This window comes from Dipodomys ordii, unplaced genomic scaffold (assembly GCF_000151885.1).
Source record: "Dipodomys ordii isolate 6190 unplaced genomic scaffold, Dord_2.0 Scaffold150, whole genome shotgun sequence".
Classification (NCBI taxonomy): Eukaryota; Metazoa; Chordata; class Mammalia; order Rodentia; family Heteromyidae; genus Dipodomys; species Dipodomys ordii.
This window is the reverse complement of record NW_012267366.1, coordinates 2,220,663-2,243,941: the sequence shown is the minus strand read 5'-3', so window position 1 is coordinate 2,243,941 and position 23,279 is coordinate 2,220,663. Positions and strand designations below refer to the sequence as shown.

Sequence of the window (23,279 nt, the reverse complement as noted above, 5' to 3'; positions counted from 1 at the left end):
TATCTAGCAAAGCTTAGACACATAGAAAACATATCTTAATGTACAGATTATTCAAAGTAGGGTTAATCCTGGCAACAGTTACCTTTTATGTATTTTAAACAAGTGGCCTAATCAAATTAATGCAAATTAATTCAGCTAACCTTTTAAAAGTGGGCAGCATGAGGTATGTGGTTTGCCTGGTATAAGCTTGAAGTCAAGATACTGAGAAAATTGTTGGAACTTTCTTACGAAAGCTGTCATATGAAGAGGAGGAAGCAGTAAGAATGAACAAGTAAGCAAGCAAGCAAGAGTAAACACTCTTTGTAAACTAAAGGGGATGGAAAGTGTCATTGTAGTCATTTAGTGGTGAAGATGCAGTTTGGTGATGACCTTGGTGGGCAGATGGTTTTCCCAAGGCTGACCCCACCAATGATGGGTTTGGGGAAAATAGAAAATCTGTAAGCTCTTTAAAGTTTTTCTTAAAGGATAGGAATACAAAAGGACTAGTATAAGATTTCAGTAATAGCTATCAACTAATGTGGACAAGATCTATATTGATAAACTGAAATATTGGAAACACTGACTTTGCTACCCAGTGGCCAGCCATGTGAATCAGCGAGAGGATTTTTGCATAGAATAGAATGGGTAACAAAGATGGTTGAATCCTTGTTTTGACTTGTTCTAGAATTTCTTAATTTTTTTCGGAGGCAGGGGATGCAGCAGCTCATCCTCTATACCTCCAAAGTCTTTCCAGTACTGATATCTTCCAGACAATTGAGAACATTTTTTTAGGGAGGAGTAGGCCAAAGGAGGAGGGAATTTTTAAGACTGCTGAAAGACATATGCTTTCTCAGACCCCTCCAGAATTTCATAGAGCCTCTTCTATTATCTGTCCTTATTAATCAACAATAAAATGGCAAGACTAGAAATGAAATGAGCAGGAAATCCAATTGTTGTGTGATTTTAAGCAATGTTACCTTGCCATTAAGAGTCACACTTGACTCTGCTAAAATCTGCATTTAGGGCTTAGAAAAATATCTCTAAATCATATTCTACAAGCAAGAGCAGAACAAGATTATAAGGATAAAGGACATGCCTAACCTTGTTCTAGATTATTTATTAAATACTAAGAAGTCAAGTGATTGCTACTTAACACTTCTGTGGCATTTTTTTTACCCTTTACTTTTCTTCTGAACTTTGTAATTTTAGTTTTCTTGGCAAGGTGGTTGACATGCTCCTGGGCACGTGATGCTACCTCAATCCATCATTGCTGTACCTGTGGTTTCCTTGATCTTGGGCAGCCGGTGGCATCCGTCTCTCAAAGTGCCAAACAGGGGGTCGGCATTAATGGCTGTGTGCAGAGGAGGCACTGTGATCCGTGGACACATCCCTTCCGGCTGGGGGAGCATTTCTTTAAAGGCAGCTCCATGGTTGGGAAGGCCAGTGGCTCTCTCCTCAGAAGAAATATAACTCACACCTTTCCCAGAAGCATCTGGAATTAAGTGCTTCCCCATAGAGGGACACAGAGGTGACTCCACAGGAGTGGCACACGTGCTGCTGCCGCTGCCTGGACCACAGCCTGTGTCCACTGAGGAGCCTTGAGAGCTCTGGAGAGAAAAATGGCCCTCACTCTGCAACGATGACATCCGCTTGGCCAGATGGTAATCACAAAGGCGGCCCACACTCTCCTCTGCCTCTGGAAGCTTGGAGGTATGGTCGCAAGCGGGCGAGTCAGCATCCTCTGCATTGTCTACGTCTTTGGCTGAAGACACACAGGACACGTCTGTTAGGAAGCGATCCCCTTGGGTAAGACCTGAAACATCACTGGATTCTCCATCCAGAGCTCCTTCCTCCTTCCCTTCAGTCTCCCTCGTCCCCAGACCAGAGGCTCTGGGAAAGGCTTTGCCAGCTGCCGCTTCCATTCCACTTTTCTCTGCCACCCCACCTTCAGAGGCCACATACCATCTTTGGCTGTCTTTGCGAAAGGCAGTTCTCTCTAGGTTAAAAGTGCTGAGGTGTTGGCTGTCCCGAGAAGAAACAGGACCAACTTTGCCTTTGACATCCTCCTCCATCTCGGCTGTTTTGGATCCCTGCTGTTTTTTTCCCGGGGTACTCCCACTTAGGGGAGCTTTCCCGTCCCCCTCAACCAGCTTGCTTTTCCTTTTGCTGGTACAGGAATATGCCATGGACCCCATGTGCAGTTTGCTGAAATAATCAGTGACTGATTTAGTCTCCATGGTTTCCGGTTCCATCTCCATGTGGTCTGAGTGAAGTATCTGCTTGGAAGGCACAACTTTGGGTTGCAGGTCGGTCCCTGGACGAGTAGCCAGGCCGTGTGAGGACTTTGGAGGCAAGGCCCCTGTGGGGGCTTTGGACGTGGGGAACTCTGTTTGCTCTTCGGCAAGGGGGTGGTAGCCTTCATGAGTGGCCAAAAACATGCGAGAGAGGCTTTCAGACTGCTTTTGGGCTGCGGCCAATTCAGAACTCTCAGTCATTTCGGAAGAGTTAGTTTCATTGCCTGAGTCTGATGAAGACTCAGGACTATAAGCCCGTAAGATGGCTACACCTGCATGCCGTAAAAAACAAGAAGCAATTAATGGATGCTGCACAGGAACATGGAGACATGTAAGAACATGGGACTCATTATTACTTAAACACAAACCAAACCAAAAGCAAAAGCAACGTTCTCCCTCTTCAGTAAGGACACTTAGTTTATTGCATACTTGTTCCAGAAATTGGGGAGGGGAGGTGGCATATGTCTTAAAAAAATAACAACAAAGGACATCACATAACACAAGCCCTAGGATGGTATTTCTGCTCATTTATGAAATGGGGACATGGGGAAATGAGAACACCACAGCACATGACTCCAAGGACACATGGCTCGAAGGTATGGCATGACATGTTATCAGTGAATAAACGTAACAATCGTGAAAGAACCTGAATTGTCACTGGTCTGCTGTTCTTCTGACACGGACAGAGCTTCTAGAGCTTCCAGTGTGGAAACGACAGCATGATCCAGTCCTTTCTCGCATTTTCCCTCAGCGTTGGTGGGCACAGCATCAATGAGGGATACTGGGATCTCATCATTTTGTAGGCTGCTGCTTTGTGCCTTGTCCTCCCGGAAGGACGCTGCCTGGCTCTGAGTGTCCTCTTCATCTGAACTGTCACGAAAGCCAGGTGGAGGGGCAGCAATGGCCATGTTCAAGGAACGTAACAGGAAGTCATCCTCGTTGTCATCCCCTTCTGGCGGGGGCAGGGTCGTGAGGTCAATGATGTCATCGCTTGATTCTGACAGGTCTAGGATGGCTGGCTGGCTCATCTCCCCTACCACGAGGTCCTCCTCACAACTTACTTCATCCTCATCTTCAGCATCATCAGTGTTTTCAGCGTAACAGATGTCATGCAAGAGGGGTTCCTCTATACCCTCCGGGGCCTCAAAGTTCTTCACGTCACCTATGTTCGCATAAACAGAATTTGCCACAAACTGGATGCTCTCTGAGTCTGGAGTGAGATCCAGGCTTTTCATGTCATTGGCACTGCTTATATAGAGACTCCTCTGCTTCTCCCGCATGTCTGGACTCTCTTCTAACAGTCTTTCATAGCCGAGAGTTGGGGGACTCATCCCATCATCCAATGCGAGATCTCCAAAAATAAAGGACACTTTGGCTCCTCTCGGAGATTCCTGTGCTTTCTTTAGAGTTTCTGGTCCTGAGAGGGTCAATAAGGAATGCTGAGCGAGATTTCTGTAGTCTGCCTCACAAGGGGCATCGCCTGGCTGGGTCAGTGGCTGATTAAGTTCATCGGAATTATATGTGTTGTCTATATACAAATGTCGGTGATCTTTTGGACACATGGTATTGTCTGTCATCTCAACAGTTTTCTGTTTGGAGTCGATGTATGTTATCTGGGCTTCTTGTTCCCCTTCACCAATAAAGGTAGTCATTTGGGGCACACAATTCCAGTCTGGACCAAGGAGGTGATGTTTTCCTTTATTTTCAGTTCCTAAAGAGAAAGAATTGTGCAGATACGTTACTATGTTGTCTGGTTTGAGGGCGAGCAATGTCATCTGGGTTTCTCAATTTAATGGTTTGCTATATCCCTTGTGTAAATATAGTTATTCAACTTTTAAATTTAGGTTCTAGATGTAAAGATTCCTTGGTTAGAATTGCTCTTAATGCATTTGGTATTGTATTGCCATGGTATAACTCCTTGGAAGAACTAACTCACAGTTTAACAAAATAAATACTAGGAAGTTGAAATTTGCATTGTTGGGAGAGAACACATAGAGAGGGAAAGCAGACAAAAGGAGAGGAGGGGGTGGGTGAATACAGTCACCATGTTCAATGTACATATGTGAAAATGGAAGCAGGTATCTTGAGGGGATGGGTGGGGTTGGGAAAGACATGGAAGAATAATAGAAGGGGTAAGTTTGATCAAGATGATTTGTATTCATAATCTGGCATTTTGAATTCAAACCCTATTGCACAACTACTTCAAGATAATAAAATTATATTAAAAATAATCATTGCTAATGGATAAAATGTAACACCATTTGGGAATGGGCAACTCTAGCTTAATTTCCTCTTACTATTAGTTGTATTACTAGACCTTACTTACATATTTAAATATAAATAGAAAACAAGCAATTCAGAACTTTAATGGCGATAATTCAATAGGCCATTTGCAAGAAAATAAATTGCCCTTTTCTTGATAAAGTGAACTCTAACATTCACCACATGGTAGAGGCAAATATTCTCTTTAAGAGAAGGTCAAATATCATTGTATTGTGCCACAGTTTTTAGGAAAGTGAAATAAATATTTCATCTCTATCTTCAGCCTATTTATATCCTAGTGGTGAAATACATTCATGTACAAATGTCAGTATTTATACCTTTACATAAGTGTATGTGAGTATATAATGTATAATGTGATACATTTATAGACATATCCCAGATAGTTTTAAGCATAGTTCATATTTAGACTAGTTTTAGTTTGCAACATGGGAGCTCATGAAGACTGGTTTTGATGCTCCTCATGAATTAAAATTGCAAAGGCCCCAATTTAAACATTATTATTTTATTTACTCTTTAAGTATGTGTTAATATGGATGTGTTTTATGTGGAAATTTTTAACAAGATAGAGAACTAGGTCATCATTTTGCCTTTGCTTTGTGGATTCCAGAGGCAACATTAGGAGGAAAATTTAAGCTTCTACCATTCTTCCATGTTTTCTTTTAGATTGCCCTCTGGCTCAAGTTATGGTAATACTGACACCATATGTATATGAGAAAATCAGTGTTACAAAAGTAGTTTTGGCTGTCCCCAAATTACTGAATGGGGTTTATCGTAAACAATGTTCAGAGTTATTTACTAAGTGACACTTAGAGGACACTGGCCATATTTGCATCATATTATATAATAAATATGCCTTATGAGGCAGCAACACTATTTTATCAGCAATAAGACTTTAGATTATAATGGGCTCTATGTGCAGGTGTGTGTACATGAGTGTATGTGTGTGTAATGTGGCTTGCTGTTGGGAGAAACAGTTCAGTAAAGTTGTGTTGTAACAGGGCTCTAGGTTTAGAACAGGAGTTGGAAAATATTTTGAGTAAAAGGAGGGCCAGAGAAATACTTTATGTCTCAGGCCAACTGTTCAGTTGGACAGCTACTCAAGTCTGTTATTCTAATGCAAAAGTAACTATTCATGATATCTAAACAAATAGGATTATGGGTTGAATAGAGAGGCCCCCCCCAAAGACATATCTACTTTGAGACTGTGACCTTATTCGAGATGTGATCCTATAAGAAAAAAAAATTAAAATTAAGGATTTTGAAGAGGGAACATCTTGAATTTTCCATGTGGGCTTCAATTGAATACTTGTCTTTGAAAAAGAGAGGCAGAGGAAGATTTGGGCTATTCATACAAGAGGCAGATGTCATGTGAAGACAAGAGACAAAGACTAGATTGGCACAGCTATCAAAAGTGGGAAGAATCAAGGAAGGATCTTCTTTTAGATCCTTTGGAGAAAGTACAGCCTTGCTCACAACTTGATTTTGGATTTCTGACCTTCCAAACTGTGAAAGAACAAATTTCTGTTGGTTTAACTCACCGGGGTTGTAATAGCTTGTTACAGCAGCCCCGGGAAAGTAGTGCAATATATGTGATTGAATTTTAATGAAACTTTATTAATAAGAACATTATTCAGCCCATTGACCATAGTTTGCCAACTGCTAATTTGGGCCAACAAGAAAGCTCAGTATTCAAGTGGCTAAAACCAAGTTTAATAATACGTATTCAGTTAATGATACTTAGCCAGACCTAGCACCTTCTAATGGCAGCAAGCACCTGGCACTGACCCTGAGGTTTTTTTTTTTTGTTTTAATTCTCAAAGCTCGTACTCTGCAACTTGAGCCACAAATCCATTCCTGGCTTATTGGTGGTTAACTGAATATAAGAGTATCACAGATTTTTTTTCCCTGGTTGGCTTTGCACTACGATCTTCAGATCTCAGCCTCCTGAGTAGCTAAGATTACAGGTTTGAGCAACCAGCACCTGGCTAGTAATAATACTGTTTATAAGTTAAGTTTTGCTTCTCAGGTTTACTGGACATTGTATTGTCAGTCATTATAAATTGGGCAAAACTCTATTACTCTAACCATTTTTACAATGATATGTTTGAATTTCTTCCCATACTTGTACAATTTTGACAGTCCATAGAGAAAAGATTCTATTCTGAAGGTGAACTTTTAAGATTTGAAAATAAAAAGCTCCAAACTAGTTTTTCAGTGTGAAAGGATTGTGTTAAATTGTTGAACTGCTTTTTGGAACTTCAAAGGTCATTGTTGAATTGCTCTAAATCTCTTTACTCAATGAAAGCATGTGGCCATAAAAATGTTCACCACCAAAGCTGATGTTCATCCAAAACATATTTTTGCTTTACTCCTTTCTCTAATTATTTTTAGTTATCTGTGTCTCTCAGGAGTGCTCTTTGCCTCAGGCTTGCTTTTCCTCGACCTTTATGTATGTCTATCATTTCCATCCTCAAAAGCTTTCCATCATTTTTTAAAATATTTAAATTTAAAATATTAGCAGAAGTATTGAGCATTATTTTTAGGTATTGTACATAGATTTCTTTTGTAATGCTTATCTTGAAGCTAAACTTTTAATCCCTAAATTATATGGGTGAGGAAACCCACCCTTAGAGAGAAATTTGAAAATACATGCACTTCCACGTGGGGATGCAGATTAAATTTTAGGTCCATTTCACTGGCTGTGTAGTTCAGTGGGAGAACATCTTCTTAGGAAGCAACAGATCCTGAGTTCAAACCCCAGTACCACTAAAAAAAAATTGTAGATTGGGCTGGGCACCTGTGGCTCACACCTGTAATCTTAGCTACTCAAGGGGCTGAAATGTAAGGATCATGGTTCAAAGCCAGCCCACACAAAGTATGTGAGACTGTTATCTCCAATAAACTGCCAGAAAACTGAAGTGGTGCTGTGGCTCAAGTGGTAGAGGGCAAGCCTTGATCTAAAGAGCTGAGGGACAGCGCCCAGGCTCAGAGTTCAAACCCTAAGACCAACAAAAAAAATAATGTTAGATTAATCTAATTGGAAAGTCAAAGTTGCCTTGGAACATATGCTATCCATTTCTCTCTCTTTCACTGACTTCCTTTTTTCATAATAAACTGTAAGTCAGTATGCATGTGGATATTATAGTATATTTAGGGGATAGAGACTTATGTTTTCTGCGCATCTTAAAAATGAATTTTCCACTGGGCATTGCTGGCTCAAGCCTGTGATCCTAGCTACTCAGGAGGCTCAGGATCACAGTTCAAAGCCAGCCCAGGCAGGAAAGTCCATGAGACTCTTCTTAAACACCAAAAAGCTGGAAGTAGAGCTGTGACTTAAGTGATAGAGGTTGAGCCTTGAGCAAACACATCAGGGATAATGCCCAGGCCCTGAGTCCAAGCTCCAGTACCGACACACAGAAAAACAGAAATATTCTTCCTGATTTTTTTCTTTTTTCCAATGACAATGAATTTCCTTTTTTTTTTTTGCCAGTCCTGGGACTTGAACTCAGGGCCTGTGCACTGTCCCTGAGCTTCTTTTTGCTAAAAGCTAGACTCTACCACTTGAGCCACAGTGCCAAAGAATCAAACCCAGAGCTTCATGTATGCTAGGCAAGCACTTTACCGTTAAGCCACATTCCCAACCACCCTGCGTTTACTCTTAAGAATTCTCTTTCTTTTAAAAGAAATCTTAATTATGGACCCTTGTTTTATATTTTTTAGTAGATTGTTGGCTATGCCTTGAATTATGGTGTCTATTAATCACAATTATTTAGCTTACATGGGGCTGGGAAGGTGGCTCAGTGGTAGAGCGCATGCCTTGCATGCCAGAGGCCCTGGGTTCGATTCCTCAGCACCACATAAACAAAAAGAAAAAAGCCGGAAGTGGCGCTGTGGCTCAAGTGGAAGAGCGCTAGCCTTGAACTGAAGAGCTGAGGGACAGCGCCCAGGCCCAGAGTTCAGGCCCCATGACCGGACCCAAAAAAAAAAAAAAAAAACAACAATTATTTAGCTTACACAATAATAGATGAAGGAAAATGTTTAAATACTGAAAAAATGAGAACCACTCACTCTCAAAGCACTTGCCTAGCGTACAAGAGACTCTGATTTGTATCTCCAGTATCACAAATAAAAATATATATTTGTATATCTCAGCCATGAACATTCTCACAGTAATAAAATTGATGCCTTTGAAACAATGGCTTGACCTTTCAAAGTGACATGTCAAATGTGATGGGGAATCAGCATGTTCACTTTTAATAATTAAACCATACTAGCAGTATTGGAAGACTTTTGTGTTGATTTAAGTATTAAATATTTTTGTGGATACAATCTAGTTTTTCTCTTCCTTTTCTTTTTGTCAGTCATGGGATTTGAACTCAGGACCTGGGAGCTATCCCTGAGCTCTTTTGCTCACAGTTAGCACTCTACCACTTTGAGCCATGGCACCACTTAAAGTTTTTTGGTAGTTGATTGGAGATAAGAGTCTCATAGACTTTCTTACCCTGGCTGGCTTTGAACTGAGATCCTCAGGTCTCTGCCTCCTGAGTAGCTAGGATTACAGGTGTGAGCCACCAACATCTGTCTCTTTTCTTTTTTTTCAGTAGGGATTCAACTCTGAGCACTTTAGTACAACATCCCCAGCCCCTTTTTAGTTATTTTTCATGCAAGGCCTTATGCCATCTTCCTACCTACCCTTATCACCTCCTCTATAGCTGGTAGACAGGTAGGCACCACCATACACATTTTATTGATTGAGTTGGAGGTCTTGCTATGTTTTGCCCAAGCTGGCCTTGAACTCTGATTCTCCTGATTGCTGCCTCCTAAGTAGCTGGAATTAGATATGAGCTACATGCCTGGCACAATTTTAACTTTTTAAAAAGAGCACCCTATTGTTGTTAGGTGATATTTGGAAGTGGTACTGGTGGTAGTGCTGGTAGAGGTAGAGGTGGGCAGTGCTCCATGAGTTTAGAAAGAAAATACCTGTGTCCTGGGTCCCTGTATTTTTCTTGTTGGCCATGTTAAATATTGACCTCCGGGAATCCACAAGGAGCCTGTAGTATCCAGCTGTCAAGCAGGCCAAGTTCATGGCATCTGACGATTCCATGAGAAGGGTGATAGGCTACATAAGAAAAGATACGTCCGTTAATGCTATCATTCCTTTAGAAGCTCCCTTGAGTATCAACAGCTACATCTGTGGTTATGAAATATAGACAACAGGAGCTATTGAACAAACTTGTGAATTGGAGAAACACAAATGGGAAGAAAAAGTACCTGAATGAAAAACATTTTTAAGAAAGCTTGGGCATTTTAAATCTCTTCCAAATTAGACTGCAATAAAACAAAAAGAAAAAAGGAAAAGAAAATTGTATGTTTTGGGTTCTTAATAGTTAACATTCAAAGCAGTGATAGTTAAGAGTTACTTCCATTATCAGAAATGAATCAAGAATGTGAAAATCGCAGGAAGATTAACTGGGATTTCTTGTGAAAATTAGTGTTAAAGAGAAGTCAAATTCAAATGGAAACTTCTTCTAGAACTAAATGAAAAGTGCCAAAGAGATCCAGGAAAGGGCTTTTAAAGCAACTTGTAAATTTCTGGAAAAGTAAACTAGTGCTGAGAGTTGAGCAAAGCCTCGTTGAAACTTACTAGAACCCACGAGGTTATATAACTGGACTGGAACTTGGTATAGAGGGAGGATGGTATTGATGAAGAAATTGTTTTGTATTAACTTGGAAGAGTATAAATAGAGACAGAAGGCAAGAGAGAAATAAATGAGAGACAAAAGCAGACACCAAGAGAAGTAAAGACAGCAAGATGAAAAGTGTCTTCTGTCATTCCCAGGAAAAGGACCTGGCCAAGTCCAATGTTCCTATGTGGTGAAATAGGACTTCAGATCCAAAGAACTGTCTTTTTTTCTGCCTCAATTAAAGTCTTCCCAGCCTCTAAGCTAATTCAGAATGATTTGATACAAGCAGAACGCTGTTTACTAACTGGGGTCTCACCCTTTCTCTCTACTTGGGACTGTTTATTCTACTTAGTAGGTCTCTAAGGACTACATTCCCTTCACTCTTCTTCTGCCCCTTTTCCCATGATGGGTCTATTTTTCTCAGCCAAATTGGTCATGAATTAGGAGCAATATTCAGATTTATTCTCATGCTTGTAACTTGTCTGAATTGAGCTCATAAACTCCCACAGGCCACAGGAAATATGTCTGAGCTACATGCTCTGTCTTGTGATGGTCATCTGTTCCAGCTGCAGAATACACTGATGTATTCTGATTTTCTTTGTGGAAATTCTTTCCTCTCATTCTCAATTGCCCTTAAAAAGCCAACTCTCCTGGCTGGCTGGCGCAATCTCCTTTGTTCAGGCATTACCTCCCTTAGGTCCTGGTTGCTTTTCTCCCTACAATCATAAAATATGTATACCTAGCTAAAATCCAACAGCATATCTTTACTGGGACAAACATGAGATTGTTTCTTGTTGACCTTTTCCCCCCCTAGAAAGTAGAGTTTAATTTATTGTGGACAATTTCAGATGGTCATTTTAAATGAATGACCATGACATTTCAGAGGGGTCAGATGCTTAATTAATACATACTGCTATTCCGTGAGAAGATCAAGTGACTAAAGTCCTCATCTTTCCTAAAATGCATAATCACAACAGCCAAAAGGAATGAGAATTCTAAAGAATGTTGGGGAAAATTCCACTGACTCACTGTATGTCATATTGGTTTAGGAAATGATTTGGGAAACAGCTCTCTGACCGTCGATGTTTCATATACTAACGTTAGAAGGAATATAAAAAAATGCTAGGGCTTTGCTTCTTATGTATAAATGAAGAAATTGTGCTCAGAGAAGTACAGTAACTTCTTCCTAATCACATAGCAGTTTAGTGAGGACTAGAGCCCTTGGGCTTCAATTGAGTGGATTGTTCCTGCATCACATGACATCTCTGAGATTCTTCTGGCATTCATTTTACCTAGTTTGTAAAGGCCATCAAGTGTTACCAGAAATGAGCTGCTCAAACCAGGGCTATGTGCAGACCTGTGAGAGGCTTACCTTCACATCTAGCACATGAAGCTCCACCCTCACCAAGCTCTCCTCTTCAGTAAACATTTCAATTCTGTTGACATGGCTGAAGTCAGCTAGAAGAGCCACCAGATTGGTTTTGGTATTTATGACATGACTTATGCCATACCGGGGCCCAACCAGAAGAGTCACTTCTGAGCGCTTTTCTGCCTGCTGAGAAAGAAATGCTGACACAGTATTTGAAAGTTCCAACTTCTGAGCAGCCATGCAACATTGAACCTGTGGGGCTGTGTCTTTTGCTTTGGGATTTTTAAAAATATAAGATCACATTTTCTTTAGAAAAGAATTCTAGGCCACATTGGCCTTAATCATCCAATGAAAAGAATCAGCTATGTGACGAAATCAAGGCTCTGATAAATTATGAATAACTTAGGACACAATGAAGTGATATTCATCAGAGGATTTCTTTTAGAAATGATGCTTTTTTTTCTCTTTTCTTTGATGTGGAAGCAACTTCTGGTACGGTGGCTGAAAACTGCTGCCATTGTTAGAGTCCTTGGATTCTCTTTAGTTTCTTCAAATTTCATTTTCTAGGGCAGTAGTGTTAATCTAGCTTTTATATGACTTCAGATACCTTTTAACTGTGGGGAAGGCCATTAAGAATGAAGGCTGGGAAAGATTCACAGCTGCTTTGCTTTTGTCATCAGGGACAGTTCACCCAAGACAGCTTCTACTGGGACATTGTACAGGCTTTTATGGCTCCCAAGAAAAGGCAAGAAAAAAGAAATTACCACTAATGTTGCCTTGAACACACGGCCCCCATACAGTCGCAGGTCACTGAGAAACTTGAGATAGTGGACCTTGGCTTGTAGTGCAGAGAGCTGAAGAGAGAAAAGAACACTCAGATGGAGACTCCATTGCCTGGGTGGGGGGGGTCACTGTTTATCAGCAGGAGACCAGATGGAAACAAGGGCAAAATGGAAGGATGCTTTTGTTGCTAGGGAGATGGTGACTATTAAGGAAAGAAAATCACTAGGATTTGGGTTGCTTAATAATGCACTGCAACTTCAAACCAAGATTTGAATCTTACTCATGTTGGAGGAGGTGTGTGTGTGGAATTCATGTCTATGTGATCCATGCCACTCAATAAATGAGAACAAGCTCCTCAGCTGTTCCATGGGACTTAGTAGGAAGTTTCTAGAAGTGAGTGCTATTTCCATTTGCAATTATGGACAGAGGTAGGTTTGCAAACCGATGTTCTCATTGCACAGGAGACACATCTACTCATCTATATACAGAGTTTGTGAGAGTTGTTTTGAACGTACACTTGAAATATACAGAAAGCCTTTTTAAACAGGCTCTTGCATCTTCCCCTCTCAAAGTTCCTTCTTCTGATCTTTGAAAGTTTTCAGGGAAAATGAACTCTCTGAACTCTAAACACTATGGAAATGGATGAACTTGCTATTTAAATCTTTGTTTGTAAATTCACCGCTGAGAATCTGTTGACTTTCATGAATGAATGAAATGAAATTTTTGTGCTGGTCCTGAGGCATGAATCAGGGTCTGAGTGCTATTCCTGAGCTTTTTCCTCAAGGCTAGTGTTCTGCCACTTGAACCACAGCTCTGTTTCCAGCTTTTTGCTGGTTAATTTGAGAGAAGAGTCTCAGGGGCCTACTACCTGCTTGGCCTAGCTTTGAACCATGATGCTTATATCTCAGCTTCCTGAGTAACTAGGGTTACAAGTTTGAGCTACCAGTGCCCAGTTTTATAAATCAAATTTTATTCAGGTAATATTTATCTTCATAAAGACTTAAGATGTAGGCTCCTACATCACTAAAAAAGTGTTGATTAAAACTATATACATGGCCAGGTGCCAGTGGCTCACACCTGTAATCCTAGCTACTCAGGAGGTTGAGATCGGAGGATTGAGGTTTGAAGCCAGACTAGGAAAGAAAAGTCTCTGTGAGATATTTATCTCTGATTATCCACTCAAAAATCAGAAGTGGAGCTGTGGTTCAAAGTGGTAGCATTCTATCCTTGAGCCCCATGACTGACAGTAAATTAATAAATAAAAATATATCCATGGTTTATTTAGATTTTGCCAGGAATGTTGAATAAGGGTGTACATTTCCAACAAGGTCTAGATGGCCATTAAGTAGCAATGAATGTAATTTTGATTTAACTTCATGAGACATGGAAATTTCATTTGTTAACTCTAGTTAAAGCATGAGTGTTATTACTGGGGCTTGAACTCAGGGCCTACCCTCTCTCTTGCTTAACTTTTTTCTCTCAAGGTTAGCACTCTACCACTTGAGCCCCATAGCTGTCCTTCTAGCCTTGCCTTTTATGTATTTTATTTTACTGTTTATCCATCTTCTCTGAAAGACATCTAGAAAATTTGCAAACTCTTTTGAAAGCAAACCACTCATTCTTGACTAGGAAAACTAACCTTTTTAAGATAGTAATTGACAAGTATATAGATAGAACTAATACTAGTTGATAAACTATTACAGACTGGACAAAAACAATCACAGGTTCATTTAAGAAATTGGTAATGAAATAATCATAGCTATAATTTTTTAAATAAAAACTCTTGACCTACTGTATCCTGCTACTTCCCTTAAATTCACTGCTCTCAGTAGTAGGAGGCTTTCTCCAGTAAAACTAGGAAGTTGAATGTGGCTGAGTGTGTCTTGACCCTGATTAAATGTTAAAGAAAAAAAAACATTATGGGGTGAAGAAGGAATAGAAATTAAGTGTGCCTTAACCAGTAAAATGACTGAAAATCAAGTACTAAGACAAAGAATTATCCATGTGGATAATTGTATTAATTATAGTGAACTGTGTTAAAGTCATACAATCTCTGTATCAGTTGGAAAATGTTCTTGGGTTGTTAGGTTGCTTACTTCAGTCCTTGGCTTTTAAAATTATATGAAGTGAAGTAAGCCAGGCCCAAAGAAACATAGGTCCCAACGTTTCCCTTATTTGCAATAAATAGTATATGTCTGAGACAAACAGAAGAGGCAAAAGCTATGTACATATGACCAGATAAGATGATGTTAAGTGAAATGAACCCCAAGATAGGGATACATCTGGTTTTTTCTTCCTTGCTATCGTTTTTTAAAAATGTATTTATAATGTACTATGTGATTTTTTTGTTTCTTTTGTATGATTTTCCCCCATGGTATAGCCTCTGTTTTCACTGTATTTGATTCTGGTGCCCTGCATCTTGTATATACATTTTTATAATTTGGGGAGGGGAAGGGACATAACAAAATACTTAAATAAGGATACAGGACCCACTGTAACAACGAGATGTACAAGACACTATGTTAAAAACAAATTTTACAACTTCAGGGGTGGGGGGGAGGATTTGGGGAGGTGAGAGGGGGAAAATGGTAGGGGAAAAACAAAAGAGGAGGTAACTATGCTTGATAGGAAATGTACTCATTACCTTACTCATGTAACTGTCACCCCTTGTACACTATTTTTACAATAAAAACATATATAAAAAAAGAAAACTACCTATAAATTATACCTTCTTTTCTAACCAAGACTACATTTTCCATCTCCTTTGTGTCTCTCCTACTTTATGAAAACAAAGACAAACAGAAAGATTTTTTACACTAATGATGACTAGCAGAAATAATTGTAACTTCCTTCTGAAATGGGATCTAAGTCACTGATTCTCACTGAGGGTGAGTTTGTTCCCTAAGGCATGTTTCACTATGTCAGGAGGCAGTTTCATTGGCTACAATTTGAATGTTGGTGATTCTGGTATCTTGCTGATAGAGATGGAAATGCTACTACAATATCCTACAACGTCCAGGAGAACTCTCCACACCCCCCTTAAAAAGGAATGATCTATTACCAAATGTCAATAATACCACAATATGAAATTTAATTACTACAGTTCAATTAACTATAGTATAAGTATGATTACTATATAAACAATATAACCTTATAGTATAACTTTAATTACTATAGCCCAAGGCCTGTCTAACCCCTCACTGGCTGCTGCGTATTTAAGCTGGTGCTAGTGGTAAGCAGGGACGTGATGAAAATGTAGAATTGTCTTGCAATTGTACCATTCTTTTGTGGGGGGATCTGGTTGTGGGGCCTGACTCTGGGCCTGGGCGCTGTCCCTCAGCTCTTCAGCTCAAGGCTAGCGCTCTACCACTTGAGCCATAGAGCCACTTCCGGCTTTTTTCTTTTTGCTTATGTGGTGCTAAGGAATCGAACCCAGGGCCTCATGCATGCAAGGCAAGTGCTCTACCACTGAGCCAACTTCCCAGCCCCCTCTACCTTCTTATCACCAGGCCTCAGAGGCCATGAAAGCTTTTCTTATAGGTGTGAACACACACACATCTCCAGTTGAACAAATAAGGAGTCAATAACTTCAGAGAAACAAATAAGAATACCTGTAATCCTAGCTACTCAGGAGGCTGAGATCAGAGGATCATGACGCCAGCCCAGGCAATAAAATCTATGAGTCTCTTGCCTCCAGTTGACAAGCAAAATGTTGTAAGTAGAGCTGTGGCTTAGGTGGTAGAGTGCCAGCCTTTAGTGAAAAAAACTATAGGACAATGCCCAGGCCCTGAGTTCAAGACCCAGTACTAGCACCAGAAATAAATAAACAAAATAAAATAAAACAAAATTCCACTTTTAGTAAAATACTTTGTTTTCATCAGCCTTAGAAATATGTTAATCATTTAAAAAACGTATACAATGTTATTGCCTTCTGAAAATAAAGTGCTAAGTATATTATTCATGGACTAATTTTAAACATTTAAAATGCATGCAAACCTCTCTTCTTAAAATTTCTTTTCTATTCAGATGCAAATGTGATACCTTTTTACCCGGTGGTACCAAGTTTTGATTTGCTTTGACGAGGTGGGAAAGTGCTTTCTTGATATTCTTCTCTTTCATGCTTTGCAACACAGCAGAAGGAAGGAAAGTCTCTAATCCCCATTCTTTCCTGGAATCAAAAGCATGTCTTTAAATTCCAAATCTGGGCTGGGAAGGTGGCTCAGTGGTACAGTGCTTGTCGTGCATGCATGAGGCCCTGGGTTCAATTCCTCAGCACCACATAAGCAGAAAAAGCCAGAAGTGGCTCTATGGCTCCAGTGGTAGAGCGCTCTTCTTGAGCTGAAGAGCTGAGAGACAATGCCCAGGCCCAGAGTTCAGGCCCCATGACCAACAAAAAAAATTACAAATCTTTTTGGTGATTAGTTACATAAGATAAAATGGCACTCAGGTGTTTGTTGGAACAAATGGATTTTTGGTAAAGAAGTGAAGTAACTTTCAGTTCATTGTTTCAGTTCATGTTTCCTAACATTGTAGTTGACCTTTCTTTCATTTAAAAGAAACATTTTAGCTACTCAAGAAGCCTAGATCTAAGGATGGCTGTTTGAAGCAAGCCTGGGTAGGAAGTTCAATGAGACTCTTCTACCATAAACTACTCCCCACAAAAAAGCCAGAAGTAGATCTGTGGCTCAAGTGGTAGTGTGTTAGCCTTGAGCAAAATAAAGCTCAGAGACATCACCCAGGCTCTGAGTTCAAGACCTCAGAACAACACACACACACACACACACACACACACACACACACACACACACATGCACACACAAACACAAACAAACATATTTCTTACTTTGTAGAAAGAATGCTAATGAGGCTTATGAATCTCTTAAAGCCATTGACATATCTAAGTCCTTCCCCTTAACAATGACTATTTTATGAAAACACATAGTTCTCTTTTGTCCCAGCCAATTGATGTCTGTTCCATCCACTAACATTTCTTGGTGTGTGTGTGTGTGTGTGTGTGTGTGTGTGTGTGTGTGTGTGCATGTATACATATATGATGTGGGATTCATGTCCCTCAAGTACGCTTCTATTGGTAGGAAGTTGCACTACCATACACAATGGATATTTAAAAAATAACAAATGGCTATCATTAAGATATTTTTGTCAATGACTACAAAAAGTTTGCTCAACAAATTCTATATTGTGAATTCTATCTTGATTGGTTGTATGCTCAAGCATTTATCTCTAGGCATCAACAGATAAATCGAGAGTTGCCAGGAGACAGTGCATAGAAGTCAGGCAAAGGCCAATTCTCCCTGACACAGATTATGAACCTGCTGAGGAGAATCATTTTGCCTCCAGTTGCGGTAACTTGGCACCATGCTACTTCACCGACAGCTGATGGGAAGGTGGGACTGTAATTAGTTTGTACATCTCCTGGAATGGGATGGGTAGGATCCAGGGCTTTTAGCATTATGTGGAGATTTAGCATTTGGCCTGGCCATGAACTCTGAAAGATGTGTCCCTTTATCTCAACGTAGAGAGCTGCTGAGATGAAGTGAGCGATGGTTGTCTTATGCTACTGAATTGCCAGCCAAGAAATAAGAGAGAAGTCTCTTGGAAAGGGTGGCTTTTAAATAGACTCCTGACTGAAGGCTGCACAAACTTTCTTTCTCTCTCTCTCTTTTTCTAGAAGGGGATCTTTCCCAGACAAGTAGTAATTCAGCAGTGTAAATAGTATTCTCATCAAGAGAAGGTATTCACAGTGTCTAAACAAGATCTGCTTCAGAGACAAGTGTGTTGTGTACACTCTGTCCAACTACCTCACAGTTCTTTAGTACAGACATTATGCTCCCTGCTGGTGACAATGCTATTTTTTTCCTTAATATAAATTGCACCAGTGCTGGGGTTTGAACTCAGGGCCTCATGCTTTCACTTGGCTTTTAAAAAAATTTATTGAGAGTGAATGATTACATACCCCACAGTATTATGGGATAGTGATACTTTGCTAAAGTCACAAACACATTTTAACCTTTACAAGGCCAATTGTCGTTATCATGGTCTACAAACTTTGACAATACAGCTATTTCTTCCACATTGGGTGACATTTCTTACCTTTTGCTTAGTGTCAGCTGTTTCCTCTTTCCCTCTCCTTCCCTCCCTCCCATCACTGTCCTTGAATTGCTTAGTTCACTTTCATCAATGTCCAGTGCAGCTGATGGGCCCCTCTGTTGTATTTTTATCACATTTCCCTCTCATTCTGTGCCTTCCTCCTAGCTTCCCTCAGCTGTATGCATGTATCTACCATATGTGGGGTCAAGAACATAGAGTCATCTAAAAATGATATGACAAACTAAGAAGAGGTTCTCTGTTTCTTGAGTCCTGTTTACTTTGTCATATCTCATTGCATTTTGAATTTAACATTCACGTATCAGGGAGACCATGTGCCATTTGTCTCTGATCTTGGTTTATTTTGCTCAATATGATTTGTTCTAGTTCTATCCATTTCCCTGTGAATGCCATTATTTTGCTGCATTGTTCACAATAGACAAGATATGGAAACAATTCAATGCCCCACTACAGATGAATGGATCCATAAACTGTGGTACCTATATACAATAGAATATCACTTGGCTTTTTTGTTTTGCCCAAGGCTGATGATCTACTATTTGAACCACACTTCTACTTCTGGCTTTTTCTCTAGCTAATTGTAGGTGAAAGTCTCTTACATTTGACTGTCTGAGCTGACTTGGAACCATGATCCTCAGATCTTAGCTTCTTGAGTAGCTAGGATTAGAGGTGAGACCCACCGGTGCCTGGGTATAAAAGGTTTGACCATGGAAAAGCGATCTCAGGCTATGCAGACACTTCCCAAACACAAGTGCTTCAACCCCTTACCCACACGACAGCCACCACCTGAGATGGAATCCAGCCTCTTGCAAAAAGTGGAAAACAGCCATGGGACTTGGGCAAGTTACTTAATGATTTTGTGCTTCAGTTGGAGTTTGACCATGTATAAAATGAAGCTAAAGTCCTATTGATCTCATTGAGATGTTGTGGGAATTAAACAGGTTAATGTATGACAAGTTCAGAGCCTGAAACTTGGCTTGGACCAAAGTTCTGCTAGGAATGGAAAGAGTGTACACTTAATTTTAAGTATGACTCTCCTTTCGACTTGAGTTTTCTAAAGGTGGATTTAGATGAGAAATGCATCTCTTCCACTACAAAGGAACATTATATGCATACTGTTTTTAGCCTCTGGTTTACAAACCCTGCCACAATTAAGATGAATTTTGGCAGCTGAAACAAAAGTAAAAAAACCCAAAGCATCTCTGTCTCTAAGATGGCTCTGAACGCATACTTACTCGATGTATTTCAGAGAGATTTTCTGTGTCTGCTTGGTGGTAACGGTGGCAATGTACATTTGTAACGCAGCCAGTCGTAAGGCAATGTCATATTTCAGCTCCGGCCCAAATCTCTCCTGAACCACATCATTACAACTCTGCAAAGAGAGCAGCAGAGGGCGCAGCTCATCAGAGAATGGGCCTGCAAATGCATTGCTTTAGAGGAACAGGTGACAAGAGTCCCCAGCATTTCAACCTTCACTTCAAAGGCACTGAGGCTAAATGTGGAAACATCTCCACCATGCTGCTTGGAACCGAGTCAGTATTTAATTGCATGCACAAACACAGAGACCACACAAAACATTTCACATTCATCAGCAAGCTGTTATTTAAATATTTAGCTTTTCGTAAAAATAATTAGGAATTTAGGGATGGAAATTTCAAACACAGGTGCTGCAGTTGAACACATGAAGCATTTGATAGCAGAATGTGGCTTTTACAGTTATGCGGCTGGATTTGGAATCCCAGCTTCCAAACTCGCTTCTCGTTTGCATAGGGGACTCTATCTTGCATAAATTCCTTATTTGATGGTACCTCAGTTTCCCCTTCTGGGACAGTGATAGTTTTAGGATGATAGTGCTAGGGTGACAGTACTCTGTAGCCACAGGGTATTCTGAGGACTAAAGGAATTAGCAGTGTGGAGTCCTTGGAATTGGAAAATACCACCATTTACTTGGACTCTTGGTCTGAGTTTACTCATCGATGCAATGGGGATTCATTAGAAAATTGAGCAGCTCGAGAATTAGATGAGATGTATAAATGCTTTCTTCAGGGTATTGATAGATTCTATAAAGGACAGCTATTAAAATTCCCCATTCATTTTAGTGGTCACTGGCTGCTACTTCAAATCTATAACACCATGGGAATCACTCCACAGCTCTCAGCATTAGTTTGGTCCTCTTCTATACAAGGGAGACATCTAAGGATTCAATTGAAGAGTGCCTGAACCCCGGGCAAAGTGGGGGTGATCCTGTAGTCCTAGGCACTTGCCAGGCTGAACTTGAGCTTGTAGGTTTGAGAACAGCTTGGCCAACACAGTAGGACAAACAAACAGTGACTGAGAAGATACTCTAAATGTTAAGATCTTATAGAACCACATGGGATTGGTTTTAGAGTGATCCTGTTACCCCTCCCTCTTTAGGAAGAGAGCTGGGGGCTCAGTATTGCTTGACAATGTGGCAAAGCTAAAGCAGATTCTACATATTTGATGCCTCAGATGGAAAGTGGATTCTTACCTCTAGCATATTTAGCCTTTTTCTAACAACCTCCCTCCCCACCCCACCCTCCACTTTCTCTCTCAACATTTTCAAACAGAAACTGGTATCATGTTTGGTCTGTCTTTCTTCCAAGAGCAGCCCATTTGTAATCACTTCACATTTTGGATTTTATAAACGTGGAGTCATGTACTGCTGTGTGGCATCTGCATACAGCAGTGACATTTGCATATTTAACACATGCTGTGCCCACCATGGGCAATGTCTGCTGTAGAGCCCCATGGGACAGATGCGTGTGTCTTCTTGGCTCATTGCTCCAACTGCTAAGAGGGAAGCCCCATTCTTTCCCAATACAACCCTATGAGGTTGTTCACCTTTGTTGCCTTATAAAAATCTCAAAACGACCCAGGATGCATAGCAGTCCTTCCAGGAAGTGCATCTGTGACTAAGCAGGAGCTAGAGAGGTCTGAGTTAGGACAGCCTCTGAAAGTGATTTCAGGATGCCATTCTGTTTTGCTAGACATGGGTTTGCCCATGATTTCCAAGTGCTAAGACTTGTCTGTCTGGGCTTTAAGGACTTAACAGTCCAGTAGTTCATCTTAATCATTCCACAAAGGGTTGGTGGTCACAACGTCACTGGGCACAGTGCTAGACATAGAATTTTCTTTTTGAGAAACCATTTTGAGAAACTACTCTCTTCAGTGATTGCTGTTGCATAATCAATTTGAAATAGAGGTTTGTTTGTTTGTTGGTATGGAATTTACTGGCAATTGACACGTTTGATTTTAGATTCAGCCAAATGACCTAAGTAAGTAATGGGATTTCACCTCTCTTGAGCTTCAACTCTGTTTTCTGAAAACTGAATGAACCTTCAAAAAAACTAACTGGAGAGGCAAAAACTACCTTGCAAGGTTACCACATTACTGGAAGGCTGGGTAAGAAATGGGAACGTGTTTTACAAATACAAGTTATCATGAACATTTCTCCTAAGAGTTGTGGCTTGAACCATTTTTCCCCTCCTTGTTTACCAGAGTTCTGTGCATTTTTTTTACAAGACAATTAGTCACTTAATTATGTAATTAGTTTGGACTGGCCCTAGATAATTAGTATAGAATCAGAATTATGTGTGTATTTTTTTGGTATTAATTATGCTTTTGTTGTTCTCAAATATACCACTGAATATACATGTACTTTGATAATGATGGCTATTGTTTCCTTAAATAGAATTACTAACAGGCTCCACTTTATACCTACCAAAAGTTCATTTGTAATGAACCTGTTACAAGTGTAGAAGGGTTTGAAGTGTTTACAAACATTTTGGAGCATCTTAGGTCATATCCTGTTTACTCATTGGTGTAGCAATCTTTTCCTGAATAGACAGCAGACAGGAAAATGTCAGCATAGTCCATTATAATTATGAATTAAGGCAATCTGGGTTATTAGAGTTTACTGTTAATATATATGCTAAAATGTGAAAAGACCTCATGGTTCATTAAATGACGGGGAGATTAATATATATTATCACTATTGAAATTTGTGTTTCTATTGGCATACTTCATCTACTCAATGGAGACTACCCTCATCAGGAGCCTGCTAAGTTACATTGATTTTGTTTTTGTAACATGATCTACATTGCTTCTTCTTATTAGTTTGTTTTCTAGGCGAATATCATCACATCTTTTTAAATCAACTTAGGCCTATGGGCACCATTTGTAGACCTGTTGACTTTTATTAGACAGCTATGTTATTTTAGACTCAGCACACATTCTGTGATATGGGCATTCCAAAGCAGAGTCTGAGGCAAAAAAAGATTTCATTTCTTATTCTCAGCAGAGGATATATAAGATGGTAGTAACTCTGTTTTTGTCTTTATTGCTTTCTCTATGTGGTTATACATCTTCCCCTCTGGCTACTTGTGCCTTGAATGGGTAGATAATCTACCTTTCATAAATGAAGTGGAGTTGTGATGATTAATCAGAGAGTCAAATAGTTTTAAAGTGCCAGCCAGCTATCGGTGTGGGTATATAATCAAGCAAAACAAACCAATGTATTTTCCTGTCTACCACTACATAGTGATTTCATCTTTAACAATTTGTAACTAGTAAGCTAATACATGTAGCACATGGTCTTAGGTGCAGTGGTTGCACCCTGGGTTAGTTTTCCACAGGAATATAGGTAACATATAGTAACAGATCACAGAAGAATTGGTTCTTGGTTTCATGTTGTCTAAGCTAGCTGTGTTCCCTGGTTTGTTGGGACAAGCGACGTTGTTG

The 23,279-nt window shown here is 40.0% G+C and overlaps 1 protein-coding gene across 4 annotated transcripts in view; it reads right to left on the bottom strand.

Annotated features, from left to right (window-relative positions):
• Positions 1-23,279, bottom strand: part of Frmpd4 (FERM and PDZ domain containing 4) — a 489,555-nt gene that overhangs the window by 2,161 nt on the left and 464,115 nt on the right. For all 4 annotated transcript variants that reach the window (XM_013032132.1, XM_013032131.1, XM_013032133.1 and 1 more), the window contains 7 exons: positions 19,754-19,890; positions 16,434-16,560; positions 12,374-12,463; positions 11,613-11,795; positions 9,537-9,675; positions 2,920-3,984; positions 1,256-2,545 (listed from right to left, as the gene is read on the bottom strand). In XM_013032132.1, the coding sequence (XP_012887586.1) occupies positions 1,256-2,545; positions 2,920-3,984; positions 9,537-9,675; positions 11,613-11,795; positions 12,374-12,463; positions 16,434-16,560; positions 19,754-19,890 (3,031 nt within the window). The remainder of the gene's footprint in view (positions 1-1,255; positions 2,546-2,919; positions 3,985-9,536; positions 9,676-11,612; positions 11,796-12,373; positions 12,464-16,433; positions 16,561-19,753; positions 19,891-23,279) is intronic.